At 40.7% G+C, this 25,614-nt stretch overlaps 2 protein-coding genes across 4 annotated transcripts in view; both read right to left on the bottom strand.

Moving 5' to 3' along the window:
* Mpzl3 (myelin protein zero like 3) overlaps positions 1-8,701 on the bottom strand; it is a 21,017-nt gene extending 12,316 nt beyond the window's left edge. Inside the window, exons 1-2 of one of the 3 annotated variants that reach the window (XM_010629355.3) lie at positions 8,584-8,701; positions 1,392-1,558 (exon numbers count right to left, since the gene is read on the bottom strand). In XM_010629355.3, coding sequence (XP_010627657.1) covers positions 1,392-1,558; positions 8,584-8,659 — 243 coding nt within the window. In that variant the 5' untranslated portion in view covers positions 8,660-8,701. Of the gene's footprint in view, positions 1-1,391; positions 1,559-4,413; positions 4,740-8,583 lie in introns of those variants that run through there. The other 2 variants (XM_010629353.3, XM_010629352.3) reach the window with 2 other exon arrangements.
* A 3,188-nt stretch (positions 8,702-11,889) lies between these two features.
* Mpzl2 (myelin protein zero like 2) lies at positions 11,890-23,647 on the bottom strand. Its single transcript, XM_010629350.2, has 6 exons — positions 23,169-23,647; positions 21,935-22,101; positions 21,432-21,642; positions 18,672-18,819; positions 15,806-15,881; positions 11,890-13,226 (listed from the first exon to the last, which is right to left on the bottom strand). The coding sequence occupies exons 1-5, from the start codon at positions 23,224-23,226 to the stop codon at positions 15,818-15,820; spliced, it is 648 nt and encodes a 215-aa protein (XP_010627652.1). The 5' UTR covers positions 23,227-23,647; the 3' UTR covers positions 11,890-13,226; positions 15,806-15,817.
* Between the last annotated feature and the right edge of the window lie 1,967 nt (positions 23,648-25,614).

Consider the following 25,614-nt stretch of genomic DNA (forward strand, 5'->3'; position numbering starts at 1 on the left):
TTTTTTTTTTTTTTTTGGTACCAGGGATTGAAGTCGGGTCCTTGCGCTTGCAAGGCAGGCCACCGAACCGCTGAGCTAAATCCCCGGCCCAAGAGTCCACTAATTCTAACTTGGGTGAGTTTGCTGATGTTCTGATCACCTCACAGAAAACAGTACCATAAGAGAACTGCTGTTTGTATATAATGTTCCTGACCCAATAAGCTCCCCCACTGCTTACTCTGCCCTACTTTTGGACAAGAGGTAGAACCAAATAAGGCCAGCCATAGTTTCTGGACCACTCAGAATAAAACAAACCATTTTTTAAGTTTAAAGAAAAAGAAACTATGACTATAGCATACCATCCTTCACTAGAGCTGCCTATCTAGATCCAAGCTACACAGTCTTCCATAACAGCTCCTAAAATAGAAGGCAAAGCTGATGTGTTTATATGAAGGGAAAGTTTCTCTGATAAGGAAAACAGAAAAAAAAATTAAGAATACTTTCAAAAATCCAGTCAGACACATGGCTATGACATTCACATTCTTGAGTAGCACGCATTCTGAACTAAGGATAGTGATGGAACCATAAAGAGAGGGTTTCTTTTAGCACTGTAATCTTCAATTAGATGCCAACAATGGCATTTGAACCATAAATGTGCTTTATATGTGTGACTAAAGTATAATGCTTCTAATTACTGAGACCATCTGCCACTAACAACTTCTGTCACTAACACAATATGCCATCATTTCCTTTAAATGCAGCTATATAAATCACTGCAGGTGTTTGCATGGTACGAGGAGAAGCCAAGACAAATCTACAGACCACAGAAATGCAAAGGGATACACACCCATTGAGACAACAAAACTCAACAGGAAATGAGCAGCTCTAAGAGAAAGGATATCTTGACTGAGACCTATTAAATGTTTCTAGCCAGTAGTTCTGCAGGTACACTTTTTAATACATCAAATCTAAAGATGAAGCTATAATATCGTGCAAAAAAAGAAAAAGAAACAACAAAGAGGGAACAAAATTAAACCACATTTTCTCTTGGTTTCTGACAATTTTTTCTTACAGGCAATGTGCAAAATTCTTATGTGGAAAAGTAAAAAGTCCTACACGACCAGATGAGTGACACAGAAGGCAGAAGCTCACTTCTTCCCATTTACATAACAGTTCATTTTCTGTTCTGAGAGGACCTTGTGTATGCCTGTGACTAGCAATAAAAGGATTCAAAAACTGCTAAGCCAAAAGACTCAAGGAAACTTTTTTTAACCCTCTTTTCTTTAAGTGCAAATGATTTTTTAAATAAATTTTATTTTATCTCACACACAACCCCTGTCCCGTGAGCTCCCTCCCCTCCCAATGTACCAAAGCTTTATTTCATGGAAACTTTTTGAAAAGAGCAGACTTACAGACTCTGTGCGGCTGCTGCTGGGAGGGCGGTACGTCCAGTCTATGGTCAGTTTGTCTGTAACATGAGAAGCTGACTTGAAGGTGCATCTCAACTTGATCTTTTCTCCAACGTAACCTCGGACATGAGCATCTGCAGTAATCTCCAAGGAAATGACGATATGAACACCTAATCAAAGTTCAACCAAACACTTAAATGTATTTGTTTTTGTGGAAGATACAGATAGGAGTGAACAATGCAGGCATGCCAGTATCATTTTTAGGGGTCTCATCAAAAAACCAGAGCAATCAACATCTGCATTTATCTAGGATAGAATTTATCATTTTTCAATCTTAAATCATAGATAGAACACTTAGGTAAAAATTAAAAACCTGGTCACACCAGCATTTTTCCAAACATAGGCTTATGGCTAGATGAAGTACAAACAAGTAAGGCCACCCACAGCAAACCAAAAGGCAGCATCACCACTGGCTCTGAATCTCCCTGCACACCTTACACCCCAACACACACACATCTGCTCCAGGAATACAGCAGCTTGCGTGGGGTCAGAGGAACTTACCCCAAGTACAACACGATTGCAGCATGAAGCTACCACTGCCTCAAACACCAGCAAGATAAGAACAGGGAATGCAAATAAGAAAAAAATGTAAAGTTTGGTTTGGGTTTTATTTTTGTTTTACTGGCCCAATGTTCTATTTAGGTTCCCTCCTATTTCTTAAAGTTAATAATGATCATATTAAAAGTAAATTATGGGGCCAAGGATTTAGCTCAGTGGTGTTACCACCTGCCTCGCAAGCACAAGGTCCTGAGTTCAATCTCCAGCACCAAAAAAACAAAATAAAAAAAACTAACTAAACAAATAAATAAATAAATAATGAAGCTGGGCATGGTGGTGCACACCTGTAATCTCAGCACTGGGGGAGGCTAAGGCAGGATGACTGTCATGAGTTCAAGACCAGACTGAACTACACAGCGAGACCCTGTCTCAAAAAAAAAAAAAAAAAAGTAAATTGAGAGCTGAGTTTGGTGGCAAACGCTGCCTGTAATCACAGCACTTTGGAAGGATGAAGTAGAAGGACCTCAAGTTGAAGCCCAGTCTGGGCAACTTAGTGACTTAGCAAGTTCATGTTTCAAAAAAAAATTATTTTAAATCTGGGGATTTAGCTCAGTGTGAAGGCCTTGGGTTCAATCTCTAGTACCACAAAAGAAAAAATTTTCAAGTAAATTATGGGAAGAAAAACAAAATGTAAAACTAAGGTAACATTTTTCAAACCTTCTAGGGACCTCCTCTTTTTAAAACCAGTAGTTCCTTGACACCAGTAGAAAACAAGCACACAGACTCCTAAACCACTGCATCTAGGTTCAAATTCCAGCCTTATCACTCGCTGGCTCTGCAGCCTTAGCAAGTTACTTTCCAACTTCATTTTCATGAACCTGTGGAATTACCATAGTACTTCCCTTCAAGTTCGCTGTGAAGAGTAAATGAGTTAGAACACATACAGCACTGAGAAGCCACCTAACCCGAGTAAGCACTAGATGAAAGCTGATACCATCATCACCATTATTCACCTTTCCAGTTCTCCTACACCCTCTCAACCTTTCCTACCAGACAGTTCTGAGTCACCAGCTCCTCTGCTTTTACCTCTGCCTGCTTTGAATCATTTTCTCATTCTTCTCTAGACAATCTAGTCTGGTCACATTCTTCTTAAATGAAGGAGACCAAGACCTGAGTGCACTAATAAGAACTTTAATGAGAACCGAGAATGGACCCATCCCAAGGATGAGGATTACTTCTGCTACCTCCATGCCATCCTTTCTGTCTTTACCATGCTAAATTTGTCATTTCTTCTATGCTTTTACAAATGCTCTTTTCTCTCCCTGAAAGCCCTCATTGCTGTATCTCCAATCTCTCTTAAGCCCTCACTCCTGTTTCCTCAGCGTGAAAAAATTTTTTATTCATGGCTCAAGATTCAGGTCTAAAAACTGGAAGGTGGAGATGGACAGATCATCTATACCAGTGATGGTGAAACTTTTAGAGCTTTCAATGATAACAAACAGCCCACTGTGGCCCATGTACCATAGGTTCACCACTGATCTATACTGTCTCTTCATCCCCTTCCTTCATCCTAAGACAAAAGTATAGTACTAAGAATTAAAGTATGGATTTAGAATTGGCCAGATCTGGAGTTCCAGTTCAGCTATTTTCTTGCAATTAGACCTTGATCACAGTTACCTGACCTGTTCAAGCTGCAATTTTATTCATTTGATAAAAGAGAATAATAACCAGACCTACTTCACTAGATCATTGTGAAGACCCAATACAACTTTAAAAGATAACATATGAGTTGAGTGTGACAGCACACACCTGTAATCTCAGCACTCTGGGAGGCTGAGGCAGAAAGGTTTCAAGTTCAAGCCCAGCCTGGGCAAATTAGCAACTTAGCAAAACCCCATCTCAAAAAAAAAAATCTTTCTGTAATTTTTTAAGGCTGAAGATACTGCTCAGTATGAAGACCCTCGGTTCAATCTTCAGTGCTGGAAGGAGAAAAAAAATCATATGAAATGCTTACCACAGCACCTAGCATAAAAATGTTCAATAATGGGCTGGAGTTTTAGCTCAGTGGTGCCACCTCCTGCCTTGCAAGTGCAAGGTCTTGAGTTCGATCCCCAGTACCGCCCCCCCAAAAAGTTCAACAAATGCTAGCTATTATTGTTTTTCTGTTTTGTTTTATTTTTAGACAGGGTCTCGCTATGTAGTTGAGACTGCCCTGGAACTCACTATGTAGCCCAGGCTGGTCTCAAACTCACAGCAATTCTCCTGCCTCAGCCTCCTGAGTACTGGGATTACAGGTGTGTGCCACCACGCCCAGCCAGCTATTACTGTTTTTAAAAACACCACACATTTTCAAAAACTTTTAATAATATCCTACTGGGAAAAAAAGAAAAAAACATTCTACTGGACTATGATATAAAATCCAAACAGTAACAATCTGGCCTCAAACTTCTGCCACTCTGCCACTTACCTGTCCAATCCCCTTCGTTATGCCTGCAATGTTCTGACATTTCCCAAACGTACTGTGTCACTGCATTTGTGCCTTCCTTTGAACATAGCTTTGTCTGGAAATAAGTCCCATCTCTTCTGACACTGTCCAGGCTGCTCTCCCTCACGCCACATCCCCAACACTCACGCACCTCCAAAACCAGCTCAAATATTGATCCACTTGTGGCACCTTCCCAAATTCCCTTGTGAAGTTCATTGGTTCTTTCTTCCACGTTCTTATAACACCTCCTACATAATGCTACCCCAGCCATATGCCACTGAGTGCACCTAATTTATAACAACTATTTCCTCCATTAAATACAAGCACCTCCAGGGCAAAAATTCAGAGAGATTCAGAGGCAGAGAAACTGGAGAGAAATAAGTGGATAGGTCACCATAAATTCTAGTGTAGGTACAAAATGTGCTCATTAATCAACCAATCTCTGCCTACCACCTTCTTTAGAGTATTTTCAACACCCTGAACTCCCTTTGCGTCTATCTTTCCATTGCACGTGTTCAGGAAAAGCTCTGCTCTTGATTACCTCTTCTGTATTAGGCTGGTGTAACTTGAAAGGGGGAAAAATCACACAACTGCAGTTACCATGAGGGAAGTTAGGGGCTGGGGATTTAGCTCAGTAGTACCACAACTGTCTCACAAGCACAAGTTCCTGAGTTCGATCCCTGATACCAAACAAACAAACAAACAAAAAACTATGAGGGAACTTAATATTCAAGAAAGGGTGGTGTCAGGAATGACTCCCAGGACTCTGACTTGGTGATCACTGAGAGAGAGAGGAGAAATGTACCAAGGCTTGGCAAGAGAACAATGGGCTTGATTTTGGATGAATTCAGATGTCATTGAGATTGAGATGCTCAACAGATAGTATCAAAGGAATTGTTGGTTTAGGGTAGGGGTCAGCAAACTATGGCCCATGGAGCAAATGGAAGCAAACTGATGTCACAGGAGAGGGTGACCCAAGAATAATTACCTGACTGCACTGTCCACATCGTGGGTCATCTATATGTCTAAACCAGTCATTACCTCCAGTGGGTTCCTGGTAAACAACTAAAAAGTTTTTTTAGCACCTTTGTATAAACAAAGTGTTATTAGAATACTGCCATGTGCATTTGTTTATATATTGTCTATGGCTGCTTTTGCACTTTTTGCAGAACTGAATAACTGTGACAGAGACTATGTGCCACAAACCTGAAAACATTTACTCTCTATCCCTTCATGGAAAAGCTTTGCCGATGCCTGGCTTACAGTAAAAGAGAGATCTGAGTTAGAATTACAAATCAGTATCCCTCTAATCTCCCTCCATCCAATTCCCCACACTATTACATACAATCCACCCCCATCCCCTCCACATCTCTGACAGTTCCTATCAAATCCCTTTCTAATCGAATGTTACAGTCTTTCAGAAATTCCCATCTTAGTCTAATGTCCTTATATTTATCTTTTAACCTAAGTCAAAAAGCATTCTGAACAGGTAAACATGCTAACTATAAATATATCCATTAAAATTAACAAATAATTAATCTGAGGACCACTGAGTTAGCTCAGTGGCACCAGTGCCTGCCTCACAAGCCCAAGGTCCTGAGTCCAATCCGCAATACAAAAAAAAAAAAAAAATTAATCTGAAGACAAGAACTGCATTTGGAGGGGGGCTTGAGACAGGGTCTCATTATGTAGTTGAGACTGACCTGGAACTCACTATGTAGCCCAGGCTGGTCTCTAACTCACAGTGATCCTCCTGCCTCAGCCTTCCAAGTGCTGGGATTACAGGCATGCACCACCATGTCTGGCTAAGAACTGCATTTTTAAGTAATTTTATACATGGAAGAAATTAAATAAACATGATAAAATGAAGATTCCAATTCTATATATCCCATTTTCCAAATACAAATTGACCAATTCTTGATTCATATAATTGCACATTCACATGGAAAAAAGATAAATGTATGGCTAGGCTCCCTGGTCTATCATTTCTACATATTTAAACAACTGTTATAGTGAGACTAGACTTATGACTTAAGGAGAATTCAACCAAGCTAATAATTTAACGGGCCTTATCTTTGAGGAAAGGAAGCAAATGAACACTGGTATGAAACCAGGATCTATCAACTAACAGATTTCAAAATAGATGAAACACTGAAAACATGCTAAGTGAAAGAAAAAAAGCAATACTGTATGATTCCATTAATATGAAATGTTTAGAACAGGCAAGTCTCTAGAGACAGAAAGTAGACTGGTAGTTGTCAAGGGCTGGGGAAAAGTGGGAATGGTTTCTCTCTAGTGATAAAAATGTTCTAAAATTGATTGTGATTCATGTTATTCTGTGAATCCTAGGACTGGGGATTTAGCTCAGTGTTCTGCTGCCTGCCTTGTAAGCACAAGGTCCCAAGTTCCATCCCTGGTACCAAAAAAAACAAACAAAGAAACTGTGAATCCTAGAAACCACTGAATTGAACACTTTAGAAGGGATAAGTTGTTCAGCTTGTGAATTATATTTCAAATTTATTTTTAAAAAGCAAAATATAAATCTATTCAACAAGTACACAGATCATAAAATCAATTTTGCTGGGTGTGGTGGCCCATGCCTGTAATCCCAGCACTCGGGAGGCTGAGGCAGGAGAATCGCTGTGAGTTCGAGGCCAGCCTGGACTACATAGTGAGTTCCAGGTCAGTCTCAACTACATAGTGAGACCCTGTCTCAAAAAACCAAAAAATAAAAAATAAAATAAAATAAATTTTAATGTTTGGATCACTTGGTACACTGGATTTGAAGGAACTCTTCAATGTGAAATGGCATTTGGTTTAAGAAAACATTCATCATGCCTGTAGTCCCAGCACAAGTTTGAGGCCCACCTGGGCTAACAGTGAGTTCAAGTACAGCCTGAACTACATGGCAAGATTCTCTCTCTCTCTCTCAAAAAAAAATCATCATTTCTAGAATTTCTTTTTTCTTAATGGAACATGGAACAATATTTGAACATTTCCCGGGGGGGGAGGGGGAGGGAAATAGGGGTTTACATGAAATTACAGTAAGGTAACCTAATTACTATATTGCAAAAAGAATTTAGCTGGATGACAGGGGCAACTGGGAGGTATCAGGGAGTGTGCTGGCAGTGTGTTAGTCACCAGATAAATCAAAACTTCCCAGACCTACCTGATGAGATTTAGGGCACCTGAAATCTTTACATTATAAAATATTAAAGGTTGCTTTTAGAAATCCCCATTACTTATAGGGAAATGTGAAGTTAACAATTCACTCTAATGCTAGCTAGCTATATTAATATCTAATTTTCAAAAAAGTCATATAAAAAATCGAAATAATTGCACTCTAAAATGAAGTTAACTGGCTTCATTTTGAAGCCAAACGTGTCTAAAATTTAATACATTGTTATCTTGTCAATAATATACTTCTGATATTAGTTACAAGACTAAAATTTCAAGAGAGTCAATATGCTTCTCTTTTATTTATTTATTTTTTTTTTTTTTTTTTTTTTTTTTTTTTTTTTTTTTGGTACCGGGGATGAACTCGGGTTCTTGTGCTTGTGAGGCAGGTGCCGGAACCACTGAGCTGAATCCCCAGCCCTCATATTTTTTTAATGTTTCAAAAATACTAAGGCAACTTTTTTTCGTGTCTCTATTATAATGAAATCAAATCCCTTCTGTGACAAATATACACTTTATTTCATACCCCCTGCTAATCATTTGCAAAAACATGAAATTACCAACTGTCATGATTTTGTTTCTCAGATTTACTGGGACAAACTACTGACCATTAGAAATGCCTTTCCCTAAACAGGGTATAAAGCACTTAAAACCTCAGCAAACAATCACTACTATCTCATACAAGATCGCACCCCAAAGCTTTGTGGTCCCAGAGTCGTGTCATCACCAAAAAACAGTGCCAAGTCACACAAGGTGACCGGCTGAGCTCCCACAGCTCAGGAAAGTCTGACAAGATACTAACTCTCCGCAGCATGTCGTGTTAATCAGAAGAAAACATCTGACACATCCTCCTTTCCTTCCTTCTCAGAAACCTAACAGGGGTTTTCCTGAGAACCCCCACCCGGAACCGGAAAAGCGACCATCTTCCCTAACCCCCCCAGCCGGAAGTGGAGCCCCGCCAGCCGGCGCACTCACCCTGAAAGAATAGGACGCTTAGCAGTGGAAAGAGAGCGCAGCCGCGGCCTCTAGCCGCAGCTCCGCTCTGCCGCATCCCGACAGCTCTTCAGACATCTGCACACCTTGTTTACAGCTCCCAGTAACGACACAGGTAACACCGGAAATGACGTCAGGAGGAGGCAGCAAGAACATTTAAAATGACGATCCTGTGTTACCATAGGGTTACGGCTTCTTTACAGTACCTACCAAGTGTCACTGACCAGCGTTTCTTTGATGCTCAGGTTAGAACCAGTTTTCTTGTTTTGGGTGGGTTTTTTGTTGTTGTTGTTGTTGTTGTTGTTTTTTGGTAGGAGGGATTAGGGATTGAACGCAGGACCTTGCACTTTCGAGGCAGGTTGCGACACCCCTGAGCTAAAGCTCTAGCCACTTTTCCTTTTTTTTTTTTTTTTTAATTTTGTTTGTTTGTTTTTTGAGTCAGGGTCTCGAGATGTAGTTCAGGTTGGCCTTGAACTTTGTAGCCAGGCTGACCTCGAACTTGGGGCGATCCTCCTGCCTTAACTTCCCGAGTGCTGGAACTACAGGCGTGCACCACCACTCCCAGTTGCTTTCTTGCTTTACAACCTAGTAAATACAGACTCTGGGAAATTTGACATTTTTTAAAAATTCTGCAGGACTAAAGAATCTTAATTCTCTGTATTCTAGATGTTTATGCCCCTAGAGATTATCTTAGTTGAACTCACAATAGATTATCATAAATTTAGAGACCAAAAGATGTAGGAGAGTATACTAGGTCTATCAGTCAATAAATACATAGTAGTCCCTTGTGGCCAATATCTGCCTCAAGTCTCTTTGGTCCCTGTCCTTATGTGGCTATTTCAGCATCCAGAATTGGGTGTTTATTAAATTACTATTGACAGCAGCAATGATCAAATCATTACAGCATGTATTAGAAGCAAAGGGTGGGGTCGGAGATTTAGCTCAGTGATTCGGTGGCCTGCCTTGCAAGCGCTAGGACCCGAGTTCAATCTCCAGTACCAAAAAAAAAAAAAAAAAGAAGCAAAGGGTAGCTGGAGTCTGTATATATTTTGATTGGAAAATTTATCAAAGTACTTGGAGTTAAATGAGAGTATCACATTTTTCTGAAAAAAAAATGGTACAGGAGTGCTTTAGTCCTTAGTCAACCTATTCTGGAATTGCCATATGGTTAATGAAAGCAGAGGGGAATAATGATATGCTTCAGCTTTGGTGAAAATTTAGTAATTTCCCATTTTTGAGCTGCCATCCCCTTATTAGACTTGAGAAATAATGCAAGAGTACCAAATAGAATAGGTGATGTTCTTTCAAGAGCCTCCAAACTAAGAAGTACTGTTATGCCCAATTTCCACCTATCCAAAGCAATGTGAAAATTCTATAGAAATCCATGTTTTTGTTTACCCAATTATTTTGGTTTTTTGTACTGAGGATTGAACCCAGGGCCTTTACAGGAATCTACATCATCAATCTTTTTCATTTTTAATTTTGAGACAGTGTCTCATAAGTCACCAAGTTGCCCAGGCAAGGCCTGAATTTGCAGTCCTACAGCATCAGCCTGCCAGAGTACTAAGATTACAGGTATGCGTTACCACACCCAGCTAATTCCATTGATTTCCAGGTTGTCTCTACTATGAAAACTTTCCAGTGAAGATAAAATATATACAAAAGCTGATCAAAAAAAATTATTGAATATTTAAATTAAGGAAAATTACAGTAAAAAATATTGCCATTAATCCCCCTCAAAATTCACCCCCTAGCTTCAAACACTTATCCCATGATTCCTGCCAGACCTCCACTCCCTTGCTGTGCAGTGAAGGGAAGGGATCTTCCATGCAGAGCTGTTTTCTGAAGCAATTCTGGATGTCAGCTTTCACAAGTGTCTTTATGACATGTGATCAAAAATATAGTGACTACTGCTCCCACATGCCATCCAATGCAAAGGCAGGCTCACAAAAACATTTCAGTGTCATCATCTTATTCACTAGATCTGGCTGGCATCTTATAACACCTATCTCTTCTTCAGAGTCAAAATGACCATAAAAGGTGAATGCTTTGAATTCAGGACATTGAGGCAACCAGGACAGTGCAACTAAAGACATTCACAAAAGAAGATTTCCAGAATTCTGTGGCAAGAACAATGGGCTAAATATGTTGGGAGCAACGGGGTGAATATTTTTGTTTGTTTGTTTTGTTTTTTGTTTGTTTGTTTTTTGAGACAGGGTCTCACTATGTAGTTGAGACTGACCTGGAATTCACTATGTAGCCCAGGCTGGTCTTGAACTCACAGCGATCCTCCTGCCTCAGCCTCCCTGAGTGCTGGGATTACAGGCGTACGCCACCACGCCTGGCAAGGGAGTGAATTTTGAAGTCTTAGTTGCAATGTATCTTTCATTGTAATAACTTTTTTAATTTAAACATTCACTGTATTATTTTTAGATCATACCTCATGCAACTTTTCTGTTTACCTGCTATGTAAAATTTTCACATGTGCATATAAGAAAACTATATAATTTATAATTCTTTATTACTAAAGACTTATTTACATAGTATTTAAGGTATAATAAAAAATAAATTACAATACAAAAATGCTCTTCAGGAAGGAGATACTAAACAAGGCCATATTACCCCTTAAGTATTTAGCCAAGACATAAGCTATAAGGTTGCTGGAAAAACTTAGTTTTAAACTACTTCATTGCACTTATGGAGCATCATCAAGACATCTGAGGAAATATCTAGTTGTATTTTCAAGGGTTAAATTACAAAGAAAAATGTAAAATGTGACTTAAAGTCAATATAGATTTCAAATCTTAATTTTTAGTTTCAAAACTTGAGTATTGAGAGTTTACCTTTAGAGGCAGTGTAAAAGGCAAAATGAGATAGGTATAGAATGAATTTCAGAACCAAGGTTCATTTGCAAATTATACCAATTTTAAAGAAATATTGATAATATCAAGATCCAGTGTCTTTAAATAATCTATGTGAAAATTCCAATTTGCTTTTTAAAAATATAGTGTCAGCAGCTTAATCAGTGAAAACTGAAAATATCAGGCTACAAAGATTTAATTTTGACCTAAACTTGTAGATGTTTTTATCCTTTCAACAAATGCCTAAGTTTGGAAGAAAAAAAAAACCTTGAAAAAAAAAAAGGCTGGGGGGCCGGGGATTTAGCTCAGTGGTTCGGTGGCCTGCCTTGCAAGCGCAAGGACCCAAGTTCAATCCCCGGTACCAAAAAAAAAAAAAAACAAAAAAGGCTGGGGATTTAGCTCAGAGGTTCCGCTGCCTGCCTTGCAAGCACAAGGACCTGAGTTCCATCCCCAGTACCCCCCCAAAAAAAAAAAATCTTTGAACAAATGCATAAGTTTGGAAAGATATGGGTAACTAGACAATTTTGTAAAAGCTCTCTTCTTTCCATAGCTCATTTATGAAGTGTTTCTACCAATATAAGGGGAAAAAGAATAATTTCAGTCAGTTGAAGTAGTTTTGGTATTTCTTTGCTCTGTACCAAATTCTCTGTCCCTTAAGCAAGTGAATTACAATCAAAAAACAAACAAAAAAATTAAATAATCTTTTCCAGTTCTGAACTTTGTGTAATAATACTGTACAAAATTGTCATCACTTAGAGTTGGTCTTTTTCACCAGCCCTAAATTTTTAAAGTTGTTGAATACTATGACGGAATCCTTCTACTAAACTGCTTACTGATTCCAGTCTGCAAATGAGCATACATTTTGCTCTGTTGTTAAAGATAATTGAATAGAAGGGCAGGGCAGAAAGCTAAACAGTAGCAGCTCATGAAAGACCTACATGGTTAATTATTTTTACCAACAAAGAAAAAAGATGACAAGTGATACATCCTGAGGTGGCATTTGCCGATACAGTAATATTTACAAAACCTTTTGGAGTTATTGCATGATTTGGTCTTGTGCTATTTAAAATCTTGGATTAACTGACAAAAACAAAAATTCCTATCACCTTGGCACTGAAAGAACATCAATAAAATAAGGTGTGTCCCATACTTAAGGAGAACAATTAAAAAAAAAATCACACTTAACAGTTTGTTCTTGGAATCATGTCAATTAAAAAATGGCTGGGGGCCAGGGATTTGATTTAGCCCAGTGGTTCTGCCACCTGCCTCACAAGTGCAGGGTCCAGAGTTCCATCCCTGGTACCAAAGGAAAAAAAATGGCTGGGAGGCTTCGCTCACCCTTTAATGGAAATGTGACAAAGAAAGAAGTAAACATTAACTTTAGCAGCAAGAGTGATACTCTCAAGAAACTAATGTGTGAAAGGAAATATAACAGACAAAATGGCCTTTATCCCTTTTGTTGCACTATACATGTACACAAGTCATACTCCATTTTGGTGTGTGAGGGCAAAAATGTAGCTTCTTAGTTCATAAAAGCTAATGTGGATTTGAAAAATATTTGTACTCTGAAATTAAATAAAACCTTAATAATAAGACTGTGTGTGAGTCTGCTGGCATCTGCCCAAGAGCTCTATGCTGCCTACAGACAGATGTGGTTTATCTCAGTGGGTACGTTCTGCAGAACTTGTCAGAAGACAGGTCACAACGGAAACACCAAAGAGAAGTATCCATAAACTTCAAGAAATCTTGGAAATTTTCAGCTTCCTAAAATGCAAAACAAAAATTTTAAGTTGATAATATATTTGGGGAAAATACATTAGAGTACCTTACATTGTGAATCACATACATGATTGTCTACTCTCCATTACTGAAGGAAAATAGTTTTATTCTCTCCTGAACTTAATTTTAAAAATAATTTTTTAAAAGGCTCCTGGGCTGGGGATTTAGCTAATGGTGCCACTGCCTGACTCGGAAGCACAAGGTCCCAAGTTCGACCCCTGATACCTAAATAAATAAAAGGTTCCTGAACCTTATTACAGGGTTCTCAGAGTGAGTGTCCTTTATGAATAGCTCCTAAGTGCTGTGCATGAATGCCAGGATGATCCACAGTGTGCTCACATTCATACCTTCTTTTTTGTGTGTGTAATACCAGGGATCGAACTCAGGACCTTGCACTCGCCAGTCAGGCGTGGTGCCACTGACCTACATCCCCATCCCACAGTCATACTCTTTCCCTTCTCCCACCCCGTCCTTATAAACAAAATCAGACATGTAGAAAAGTGCAGATAGGGATTCATCCATCACCTAATTTTAAAGTATTGTTTGTATTATTATGGGGGAACTGGGCTTTTTTAAAACAAATTACTGACACCCTTACATACTCTAGTATGTTTTGGGGGTGAGGAGTACCAGGAATTGAACCCAAAGCTTTCACACTGAGGTACTCCCCAGTCTGCCTTTTTTTGATGGGGGGGTAACCAAGGATCAAACTGTGGACTTTGTGCTTGCAAGGCATGTGGCAGCACCCCTGAGCTAAATCCCCGCTGCACCCCCACACACCAGTCCCTTTTTAATCTTGAGATAGGTTCTTTCATTTTGTTTTGTTTTGTTTTTTTGAGACAGGGTCTCACTATGTAGTTGAGACTGACCTGGAACTCACTGTGTAGCCCAGGCTGGTATCCAACTCACAGCAATCCTCCTGCCTCAGCCTCCTGAGTGCTGGGATTACAGGTGTGCACCACAGCACCCAGCAAGATAAGTTCTTATAAGTTGACCTGGCTGGGCTCAAATTTGAAATCTTTCTGCCTCAGTCTCCCAGAATATCAGAACTGTAAGCCTGCACCACCATGCCTGGCTCTAGTATGCATTTTTAAAAACAGGGATGCTGGGCATGGTGGTACACGCCTGTAATTCTAGCACTCAGGAGGCTGAGGCAGGAGGATCGCTGTGAGTTCGAGACCAGCCTAGGCCACATAGTGAGTTCCAGGTCAGTCTCGACTACATAGTGAGACCCTATCTCAAAAACAAACAAAATAGGGACATTTCCCTGCATAACCACAATAACATTATACCTAATAGAAACTTAACAGTAATCACCTAATATTGTTCATAATCAATGTTGTCATAAGACTTCACTTTTTTTGACTTCTCATGTTTGTTTGTTTGTTTGTTTGTTTTGTTTGTTTGTTTGTTTTTAACATCTAGCTTATTCAAACTTGGATTCATCCAGTCAGGGATCACACATTACACTCAGCTGTGTCAGTCTGTTAAATTTCTTTTACTCTAAACTAGTCCACATCCTTATTTTTCATAACCCTAACTCATTAGAGAATTTGCTTGATTTTTTTAAAGGCAAAAACCTTTGGGAAGAATCCCCTCATACAAATTTAGTTTTCTGTTTTTACAATACAGTCACTTTTCTTTGTGTTCTGTTTTATCATACTTGAGATGGCACTGGAGTGTCAGCCTATAAAAATGTGACTTCACAATAGTCTATAAAAATGTCCTGTCATTTAAGAGAACCAAACAGTTTTACAAGATAAAATTATTAATGTCAAGAACATTATGCTAGGAGTATAAAATTCAGCTTGTATGTCTTGATTTACAACCTGTAGAAATTAACTGTGTGGACCAACTTCAGGAAATAGAAGAATTCCTAGCATAGGAAAAATCATCCTATCTTTTAAGCCTGACAACCTGAAAACTGAACAAACAAAATTACACACTACTAAAACTAAATTCATAGCCCAATAACTAAGTGAGAGGACTTGAAATCAATTCCAAATAGTATAAAAGATCTGATAGCTGGGTGTTGTGGCACAAGCCTGTAACCCCAGCACACAGGAGGCTGAGGCAGGAGGATCACCGCAAATTTGAGGCCAACCTGGTCTACATAGTAAGACCCTGTCTCAAAAAAACAAAAATAAAGAGATCTAACAAATGTCAGGCTTATCTATTGTATCACTCTCTTAATGTTTTTACTAGTTTACCATTTTTTTAATCATAATTTTTCATTAAAGAAAAAGTCTTACTGGGCTGGGGATATAGTTCAGCATGAGAGCACTTGCCTAGCGTGCACAAAGTCCTGGGTGAGATCCTCAGTACCATCCATCAATCAATCAATAATAAATAAATAGATTTCTCTCAGTTTTAGTAATTGAGTCTAGCACAAAATGCACTCAAAGAAGCATCATCTTGGGGACCAACAGAAGACATCTCCCTGACCCCAAGTCTATAATTGCTTATAGGAAATACGTAATGACACATAAAATAATCAGGGAGACCCACTTTGGTCAGGCAGATCAGAAAGTTGAAGAGAGATCAACCCTGTTTGTGAACCTTACCATCTAGGGATATTAGTCTGTGTCTTCTAAAGAAACAGAGACCTTTTTTTCTTGGCTGAGCCTTTCCTCTTCGTGACTGTAACAAAGAAACAGAAACCAAATGTCAGGTGAACAAGACCAGAAGCTAAGAAGGCAAATCCACCTAGTGAAACGTTGGTAAAGTATCTTCCCCAAGTTTTAGGAAGAATTACTTTTACCTGGGAGTCGACCCAGGCTTACAGAGAGCTAATCCATTACTGCCACCTGATAATATTTACACCTCTACAGGACCCTGGGTATCTGAACTGAGGGACTACAACTTGGGCTACAGTTTGGGAACTCCAGAAGTTTCACACGCACCTCACGTTATCACTAGTATCCTAACTCTGATTTCTACTCCTGTTCAAAAAATAAGTTTTATGTTGGCCTAGAAGTTATCTTTATCAATTATATTTCTATTCAAACCAGAGATGGGTTTCTTAAGCTCTTTGAAAATTATAAAAAATCAATTATATTCATTTCAGTAAGTTTACTGAGGGAAAAAGATAGTGTTGGAACAACTATACATCCACATGCAAAAGAGTGAACCAAAATTCCTGCATCAGGCCAGGGATTTAGCTCAGTGGTACCACTGCCTGCCTTGCAAGATCAGGGTCCTAAGTTTGATCCCTGGTACCAAAAAAAAAAAAAAAAAAAAAAAAAAAAAAAAAAAAAAAAAAAAATCCTGCCTCAACCAAATATACACATTAACTCAGAATGGATCAAAGAACTAAAACTTTAAAACTCTTAGGAAAGATATAGGTATAAATCTTCATGATGTTGAATTAAGCAGTTGTTTCTTAGATATAATTCAAAGGCATTAGCAGTAAAATAGATAAATTGGACTTCATCAAAATTTAAAGCCTTTGTGCCTTAAAGGATATTATCAAAAAAGTGAAAACCCACAAATGGGAGAAAATAATTGCAAGTCATGTATCTGATAAGGACTAGCATCCAAAACATAAAGAACTCTTAGGACTAAACAATAAAAAGACAACCAACCCAATTTTAAGGTGGCCAGACTATCTGAACAGATCTCCAGGTAAATATACAAATGGCCATTAAATAGAAAGATACAAATCCAAATATGGTGAAATACCTCTTTATGTCCACTAGATGGCCATAACCAAAAAGACAATAACAAGTGTTGGTGAGGATGTAGAAAAAGATCCTTCATGTATTGCTGTTAGAAATGTAAAATGAAGCTGTTTAGGGAAACAGACTGCCATCTCCTCCAAAAATTAAACAGAGCTACCATATAACTCAGCAACTCCACTAACTCCTAGGAGAATTAAAAACATATGGGCCAGGTATTTAGCTCAGTGGTTCTGCCACCTGCTTCTCAAGCACAAGGTCGAATTCAATCCCCAGTAACAAAAAAATTAATAATAATAAATAAACATGTCTGTGCAGAAACTTGTAGATGAATGTTCATAGCCACACTAGTCAGGATGGCCAAAAAGTATTAAAAAAACATAAATGCCCGGGCCGCGGATTTAGCTCAGTGGTTCGGTGGCGTGCCTTGCAAGCGCAAGGACCCAAAAAAAAACATAAACAGCATACAGTAAACCCATAGTGGAATGTTATACAAACATAAAAAAGGAGTGTGGTACTAATATACTACAACACTGAACTCTGACATTATACTAATGAAAGAAGCTGGCTATAAAAGTCACATTTTATTAATTCCATTTATAGGAAATGTCCAGCATAAGCAAACTCTCATAGACAGAAAGTTGATGGGGAGGTGGCAAGACTAATGGAAGGGAAGAAGGGAGTAATGACTAAAGGAGGAGGGTGCTAAAATACTTTTGGAAACATTGTGAATAGTAAAAGGGTGAGTTTTATGATATATAAATTTTATCTCAATTTAAAGATGCATTTATTGAGTGCCTAGGATCAGCACAACAGACTAAAGCATTGGTTCAGAGACCCTGCTGACTGTGTAGCCCAGCTGTTCTTAAAAATGTATTTCACCTGGGTGTGGTAGCACACACCTGTAGTCCCAGCACTCTGGGGAGCTGAGGCGAAGAGAATCACAAAGTCTAGCCCTAGATGGGCATGGTGGCATACACCTATAATCCTAGCACTTAGGAGACTGAGCTGGAAGGATTGCCACAAGTTGAGGCTATCCTGGGCTACATAGCAAGACACTGTCTCAGAATTTAAAGATTAAATGGCCTTGAGATGGGGAGGTAGCTCAGTGCAAAGGCCCTGGAATCAATCCCTAGTAATGAGGTGGAGGGTATTTGCAAAGGTGTAGCTCAGTATTAGACTGCTTACCTAGCATGTGCAAGGACCTGGGTCAATCACCCTACCAAAAGGAAAAAAAAGGGCGGGCTGTAAAAGTAAGGGATATTTTAGCTAGGCAAGGTAGCACCTGCCTGTAATCTCTACTTGGGAGGCTGAGTAGGAGAATCACAAGATCAAGGACAGGCTGGGCAACTTAGTGAGACCCTATCTCAAAATAAAATGAAATTTAAAAAAAAAAAAAAGGCTGGAGATGTAGCTCAGTGGTAGAGTACTTGCCATACATGCCGTGGTTCTTAAAAAAATAATAATCAGGGATATCTTAGAAAAGCTTTACATAGCAGATTTTTATAACATCAAATCCCACATAGTTAAGAAATCCTATAATGAATTCTTTTGTAAAACTGAGAAACCTTTTGTAAAGTTAATTTTCACACCCTAATTCATTTATTTACCCAGTGAATCACAATTCTTTTACAAAGGATTTACTCAAAGGGAAGAACATGTGTTCAACAATTATTTAGTCCCATTGCAAAATACCAAGAGTCACCATAAGAAAGTATTAGGAAGAGCCTTGCCCATAACTGCCCAGCCTTACGGTTTTATCTCCACCACTCTGTGAGCTCTGTCAGCCCATCGCTTTTTCCGGAAATGCTGGACAAGGACAACCACAATTACAATGATGACCATCAACCCACAGGCAGAGCCAATGGCCAGAGCCAGGAAGTAGATCTCAGAGAACTGTACTGTAAGGAAAAAAAGATCAAGTGATCAAATTAGGATTGTAAAAAGACAAATATAGTGAAACCTAGAAACATAAGAGGCATACATTTTGTTAGTAAATAGAATCTTCCCTTCTCTTACTTCTCTGTGTAAAATGCCATATTACCTTGTAAACCCCAGTAGCAGAAGGAAAGCCACACAGACTACGTTAGTGATTCTAACAGGAGTAGCAGCACAGTAGCACTTGAGAACTTTGAAATGAAGTACTGAATTAGAAACAGTAGGGTGGTGCCCCAGCCATCTGTGTTTTAACCTGTCCTGCAGGTGAGTGGATGCCTACTAAAGTTTTGAGAACCGCTGACTCAGGTGAACTTCCCAGTGTGGTGACATTATGCTCACCTAATGGAACCCAATGCCCAGCTCATTTCTCCTGACTACATCTCACCTCTGTCACTCATTCGGTCATTTATTCTGACGCCCAGGCACTGTGGTAGTAATAAAAAAACCAAAAAAATGACACTATTTTAAAGGAGCTCTTGTCCCCTGAGAAGATAGGCAAGTAAATCAGTAACTAATCTAGTGAATAAATGGCAAAGGAGGGACCCAGAGGAAAGCCCCTAAACCAGACTAAAGCCCATGAAACTTGGGTCTCCTGCCCTCTATCTTGATTCTGACTTAAATTTCAATAAGCCCTCAGCCAGAAAGGACCTTAGAGAAGGTCTAGCCCAGGAGTTGCCAGCCTAGAGTCCCTCAAGAGTGATGGAGGAAGGGAGGTTTGACCTACAAGCCCACAAAACTCATGTTTTGTTGCATATGTCTCCATTTTTTTGGGTGGGAAAAAGAGCTATAGCTTGAATTACAATGTCAAAGAGTAGTGCTTTCTTTTTAAGAGACTATAAAAGGTGGGTTTTTTTTAATTCAAAGGTATAACTGGAAAGTAGATTTGTTTACAACCTTTTTTTTTTTTTTTTTTTTTTTTCCTGAGACAGGGTCTCACTATGTAGACCAGGCTGGCCTTGAACTCACAGCGACCCTCCTTCCTCAGCATCCCAAGTGTGCTGGGATTACAGGCGTTACCACCATGCCCAGCATTTACAACCATTCTTGGGAAATACTTTTTTGTTTTTAAAAATACGACCAACTTCTTTTAGACAGGAGACACACACCTCAACTATGATGGCCCTAATTTTTGGTGGATAATGTACTACATGATTAGGCAGAAACAGGCAACTCACACTGGGAGATTAACTATCAATTGCTCAGTCAAAACTCCATTTGTGGCCTCTACTTCTTGATAGATTTCTGTTCCTACATCTTCTACCATCTTGTCAACTTCCTGAGTGATTCCCCTGTCAACTGTCTACCTTGGTATATTTAAAACCCATTGATTTCTTATCTAATTGAAGAAACTGAGATCTGAAGGCATTATATTACTTCAGTAGGATGACTTCTCCAAGTCACTCAGCTCTCTGTTGGCAGGGTCTGGAGGGATTGTTTTAAACTGTATTAAAAATGAAGAGGAAACCATACTGCTTTGTATATTGCTTGTGCATTTGGGGTATTAATATTGTGTTGGAGAGGCCAGGGATTTAGTTCAGTGGTGCTGCCACCTGCCTTGCAAAGGTGAGATCCCAAGTTCAATCCCCAGTTAAAAAAATATATATATGGTGTTAGTTAACACAGCTTTAAGTTAAAATGCCAGCTCTACTATTTACTAGCTGTGTGATTTGGGTAATTAACATTTTTGAGCTTCAGTTTACCCCATGGAGAGATAACAATCCATTTCCTAAGTTCTTATAAAAAATAATTCATGTAAATTGTTCCATACATTGCCTACTCCTAGCATTCAATATATGGTAGATGTTCTAATTTTCAGGATAATTAGGAGTTTGGGAAATTTTCACATTTATCTGTCCTCACAGATATAGTGTCATAACGATGACTTAAACCCAAATATACAACTTGAAAGTGTTGTGGTCTTTGTTCTTTGTTCCATAGGACCATTTTCCAGGTCATCCATTACAGAGGGGCAGGTAGTAAAATACACTAGTTTGGAGCACAGTTTTAGAGTCAAAGATAATTAGGTTTAGTCCAGAGTTATTCCACTTACCAACTACATAACTGTGAGCAAGTGACTTAACCTCCGTGAGCATGATAAACTGATGAGGTACTTAAAAAATGAAGTGTGTCATGTAAAGTGCCTGACATGTGGTAAGTACTCAGTACATGTTAGCTTCTGAGACTGCTGTCTGCCTCTTTGGGAGGATTAGTGGAGACAGATATGACAAGCATTTGGAAGTGACTGGCACAGAGCAGGTACTAAATAAGTATCTTGAATAAATAAGAAAATGAACAGTGTTAGCCTTTGATCAGAGTTGCTTCCTCTCCCTTTCACCATCTCAAAGCCATTTTTTGTAACATTCCCAGGGTCCCTTTGCTTTACTTTGTATTTCTTTCCACAACTAGACAAAGCCTTTCTCCTTTTACCCAAGGACTCTTCTGTCTCACTCTGAAGTTCTCAGCTCCAAAGCACTAGGCTCTTTCTCTACCCTTTGAATCATCACAAGAGCTCACCCCTCTCTTTTCTACCAGCTCTCACACTTCCCAAACCCATTTTCCGCCCTGCATGACCTACCAGTTTGCACAACGCTGAGCCGGATCGCCCCTATCAGCCCATCCACATCAGGTGGGTTTTTCACCTGACAGGTGTATGTCCCATTGTCATCGAACTGCAGCTTCCACAGGATAATGGAGACGTCGCACCGGTCAAGATTCCCATCCCAGACCACCCGGTCTTTGAACCGCCCACTCATGGGTTTGAAGGGATCCACATGGTAGTAGAACACCTACAGGGGAGAAATGGCAAAAGGCTTTCCCATTGGTACAGGGGAAGAAGGCAGGGTGGTGGGAACAGAAGAGAAACGACAGCAAACCTAACTATCCAGTTTGTAACTTTTTTGTACATCTTGCTTATCCTTCACTAGCCTCTCAGTTTCATCTGTCTCTGTCCCAGAAATGATTTCCCAACTTAACCCTCTTATTGTTGCTTAAGGAAAATACACGAAGGGGAGGAGAAATGGATGGGCTTCATATATTCCTAGCCAAGGGTTCCCAAGAAAACGACAATAATCTACTTACAAACTGTTCAGGACCCCCATCTCGAGGACGGAAATTCCAAGTCACTGTTAGCGCATCGCCCACGGGGGCAAAGCTGGAAAAAGTGCATTTTAGCCTAACGTCTGTCCCATTAACAGCCTCCAGCGCCCCAGAGGTGTAAATTTCCACAGCTGCTATGGGCCAAAGAGCTGCAATGTAGAGAAGCAGAACAGTTAACAGGGGTGTAATGTGGAGAGAACCGCTGACACTTTCAAAACAATGCTGCATAGGGCATAAGGTAGAGCTGAAATACGCAGTGCTCACACTTCCTTCACCCAGAGTCTGTGCACTCTTCCCTCTGTGTTCTCTCTCTCCCTCTCTCTCTCTCTCTCTCTCTCTCTCTCTCTCTCTCTCTCTCTCTCTCTATACCAGGGGTTGAACTCAGAACCTTATGCTTGCAAGGCAGTCACGATGCCACTGAGTTAAATCTCCAGCCTGTACTTCTTGACCCCGAGATCTCATACGGTGAGTGACTACTAATACGATACAGTGAAATCTTCCTAGGTCTCTTCATTTCTCCACAGCCTTGCAGTACCAGCTTCAAAAATGTAATAACAAATCCAAGTATCGTCAAATTAAATTGAGAGCAGAAACAGGATTAAAGCAAATCATAACATTGATGAGATAGTACATGTTAAGATGAAGCATTACATAGTACATGTAGAATGATCTAGCAGGCTGGTGTTTCAGAAAGGAACCTTGTTATGTACACTTCGTACTGTAACTAGTCTTCTGCAGAAATTGGGTTAATCAATTCCGACAGCGTGTGCTTGCCTGCACCTCTGGAACCTCTGTACCACGTGGCATGTTTTACCATATTTACATTTGGAATGTTTGTGCGTTGGGACAATTTCAAAACCACAGTGGGTCTCTCTCTAATAATCCCAGCTTTCCCGGTGCTGGGAAGAAGAGTCCCAGGCAAGACCCACACACTGAAAACCAAGGGCCAAGACCTGCTGAGCAGTGGGGGTGAGAGCGGCCGCACGAAAACGGTGTGTAACCTGAGATGAGAAAGACTTCTCTGTGCCCCAATCACAGCCGAACACAACACTCCTAAACCTGTTTGTCCACAGCAGTTTCCCAAAACAACCCAGTAACTGCAGTTTCAATAAGGTCCAAACTGAAGTAAACTGCAGCTGTGTCTGGGGATCCCCCACAAAACGCTAGCGACTCTCAGTTAGAATAGGCGACGAAGGAGCAGCCTTCCAGCTCTTACCTGTGAGCAGTAAGCCAAGGAGCAGCAGCACCGCGCGCGGAGGACTCTGGCCATACATGAGGGAAACCCAGCCCTGGCCCCGCAGACCAGACCGGGCAAACGCAGGGCTCCAGCACCCTGCCAAGGCCAGCGCGAGGCGCGGCGCGATGTTTACCGGAGAGCAGAGGCTGCGCGCTCACCTATGGGAGCCGCAGCGCCCGAAAGAGGCAGGTGAGGCAGCCGTGACTCATCCCGCCCCGCGGGCCGGGCTCAGCGCAGGAATGAAAGGTGGGGCTTCCTCTCCTCCGGCTCCCAACGCCCTCTCCCCTCCTCCCTCCCGCCCTGCACTCCGGCGCACTTCTGCACAAAGGTCCCTAACGCCCCAGTCCTCTCTTTACTTTTCAGTTGTCCGACAGAGACCTGGCCTCTGGATGCCCTCGGGAACGGCTCGAGGAGGTGGTGCCAGCCCGAAAAGTCCCAGGCTGCTTTGGGTTTGACCCACACACCCCCTTTTAAAACAGTCTTCGGGCTGACACCGCCCCGGGGCCACAGTAGCCTCGAGCCGGTTCCCGGCAGCGCTCCAAACTAAGCGTCCAATTCCTGAGGACCCATGGGTCGGAGTCGTCCTGCTGCTACTCTCGATTTTAGCCAAATGTTGCCTGGAGGATTCTCTGCACCTTTTCTAGCTTGTCGCTTTCCCTGAGACCTATCTGAACTAAATTGCCAAACCAAACCCCCGCGTTCGATGATCCTTTCCCTTTGAAGGACGTGTAGAAGAATCAGCGCAGCACCCCCGCTCACTCCCCACCCTCTCCGTGCAGTTTGCGAAGTGCTTTCCTGTGTGTACTTTTATCTCCTCCGCGCCGTAACAGCCCTTTTTGAATCTGTGAGAACCTGGAGAGCCCAGCGGAGGTAAATGATTTGCCCAAACTTTCACAGCCAACTGGTGGCAGAATGAACTTTTCTGACTCATGAGGACCCTCGAGAAAGGTTTTGATACCTATTCTGTGTCTCAGATTTCATCTGCCAACTTTAGGTCCGCCATCTGTCAGAGAAGTCTGCAGAGTTGAGAAATTTAAGTACGAAAAAGGGGCTTCCCTGTCTGGGAAGAGGCACAGATTAATGAAGCAGTAGTGAGATGCACTGGGAGGGGAATAAAGGCTTAGAAAATAGACTGGATCCGGACAGGAGCCTGCGCAGAATGCCATTGCCCTGATCCCCAGATTAGCAGTCTATGAACTCTCAGTGATTCAGTCTCCTAGCTGAACCCTAGAATAGAGAAGAGAGGGAGCAAGGAGTAGACTGAGTAAAAAACATTAGACTGGGTGTGTGGTTCAATAGTAAATCGCTTGCCTCAAAAGCTCAAGGATTTGCATTCCACCCAACACAGCAAAAATAGAAGAAGAAAGGAAAGGAAAACATCACAAAAAGAGTAGTCAGGTTTGGTGGTACATGTCTGTAATCCAAGCACTTTGGATTACTGAGGCAGGAGGATCACAATTTGAGCCCAGCCTGAGCAATTTAGCAAGACCCTGTCTCAAAATTTAAAAATAAGAGGCCGGGGATGTAGCTCAGTGGCACCGTGCCTGCCTGGCAAGGGCAAGGTCCTGAGTCCCATCCCCAGTACAGTAATAATTAATTAATTAAAAAATAAACCAGGGCATAGTGGCACACACCTATAATCCCAGCATTTGGGAGGCTGAACCAGGACAATCGCTAGGAGTTCAAGGCCAGCCTGAATGACACAATAAGACCCTATCTCAATAAATAAATAAATAAATGGGGTTGGGCATGTACCTCAGTGTAAAGGCCCTGTATCCCCAGTATGGCAAAAACAAAACAAAAAAGAAAAGGGAATACCTCAGCAAAAGAGAGGCAAATTATAGAAAAAAAATTTAAAAAGAAGTCCAGCAGAAAGATGATGTGAGCCTAGGGGGAAAAAAAAACAAAAAATAGACACAACAAAACTCCATTCTGTTAGAACAGAGAAGCTCAGTGGCTGCCCCCAATGGACATCAGCTGTGTGCTGGCAAGAACATGTTACTGTGCAGGTGTTTCTGAAAGAAAAGGAAAAAAAAAAACAGTGCCTGGCTTCTTTGTCAGCTTCTAGGTCATTCTGAGCAACCTAAACTCAGTATGCTGGGATGTTGGGGAAACTTCAACATGGTGATCAGTAAGATACAGCCTTTCTGGTATGCAGGTTAAAGAGGTCAGCTCCAAGAGCCTGAAAGAAGGATTAAAGGAAACTTGATCTTTTTGGTTGGCTTTCAACTTTGCAAGAAAATGCAACCTGAGAGGAAGGAGAGTGGAGCCTAGGGTTTTGAAATCTACAGCAAATTGTAAAATCTGGTGAGAGGTAGAGTTACCAAAGAGCTCAGGGACACAGTAACCCGCAGCAGGAGAGGAATCAGGGCAGGAAAAGCTGAACAGACTGCCTGTTGTGGGAGAAGAATCCCTCCCAGTAGCT

This window comes from Fukomys damarensis, unplaced genomic scaffold (assembly GCF_012274545.1).
Source record: "Fukomys damarensis isolate Sample0158 unplaced genomic scaffold, DMR_v1.0_HiC HiC_scaffold_16, whole genome shotgun sequence".
Lineage (NCBI taxonomy): Eukaryota > Metazoa > Chordata > Mammalia > Rodentia > Bathyergidae > Fukomys > Fukomys damarensis.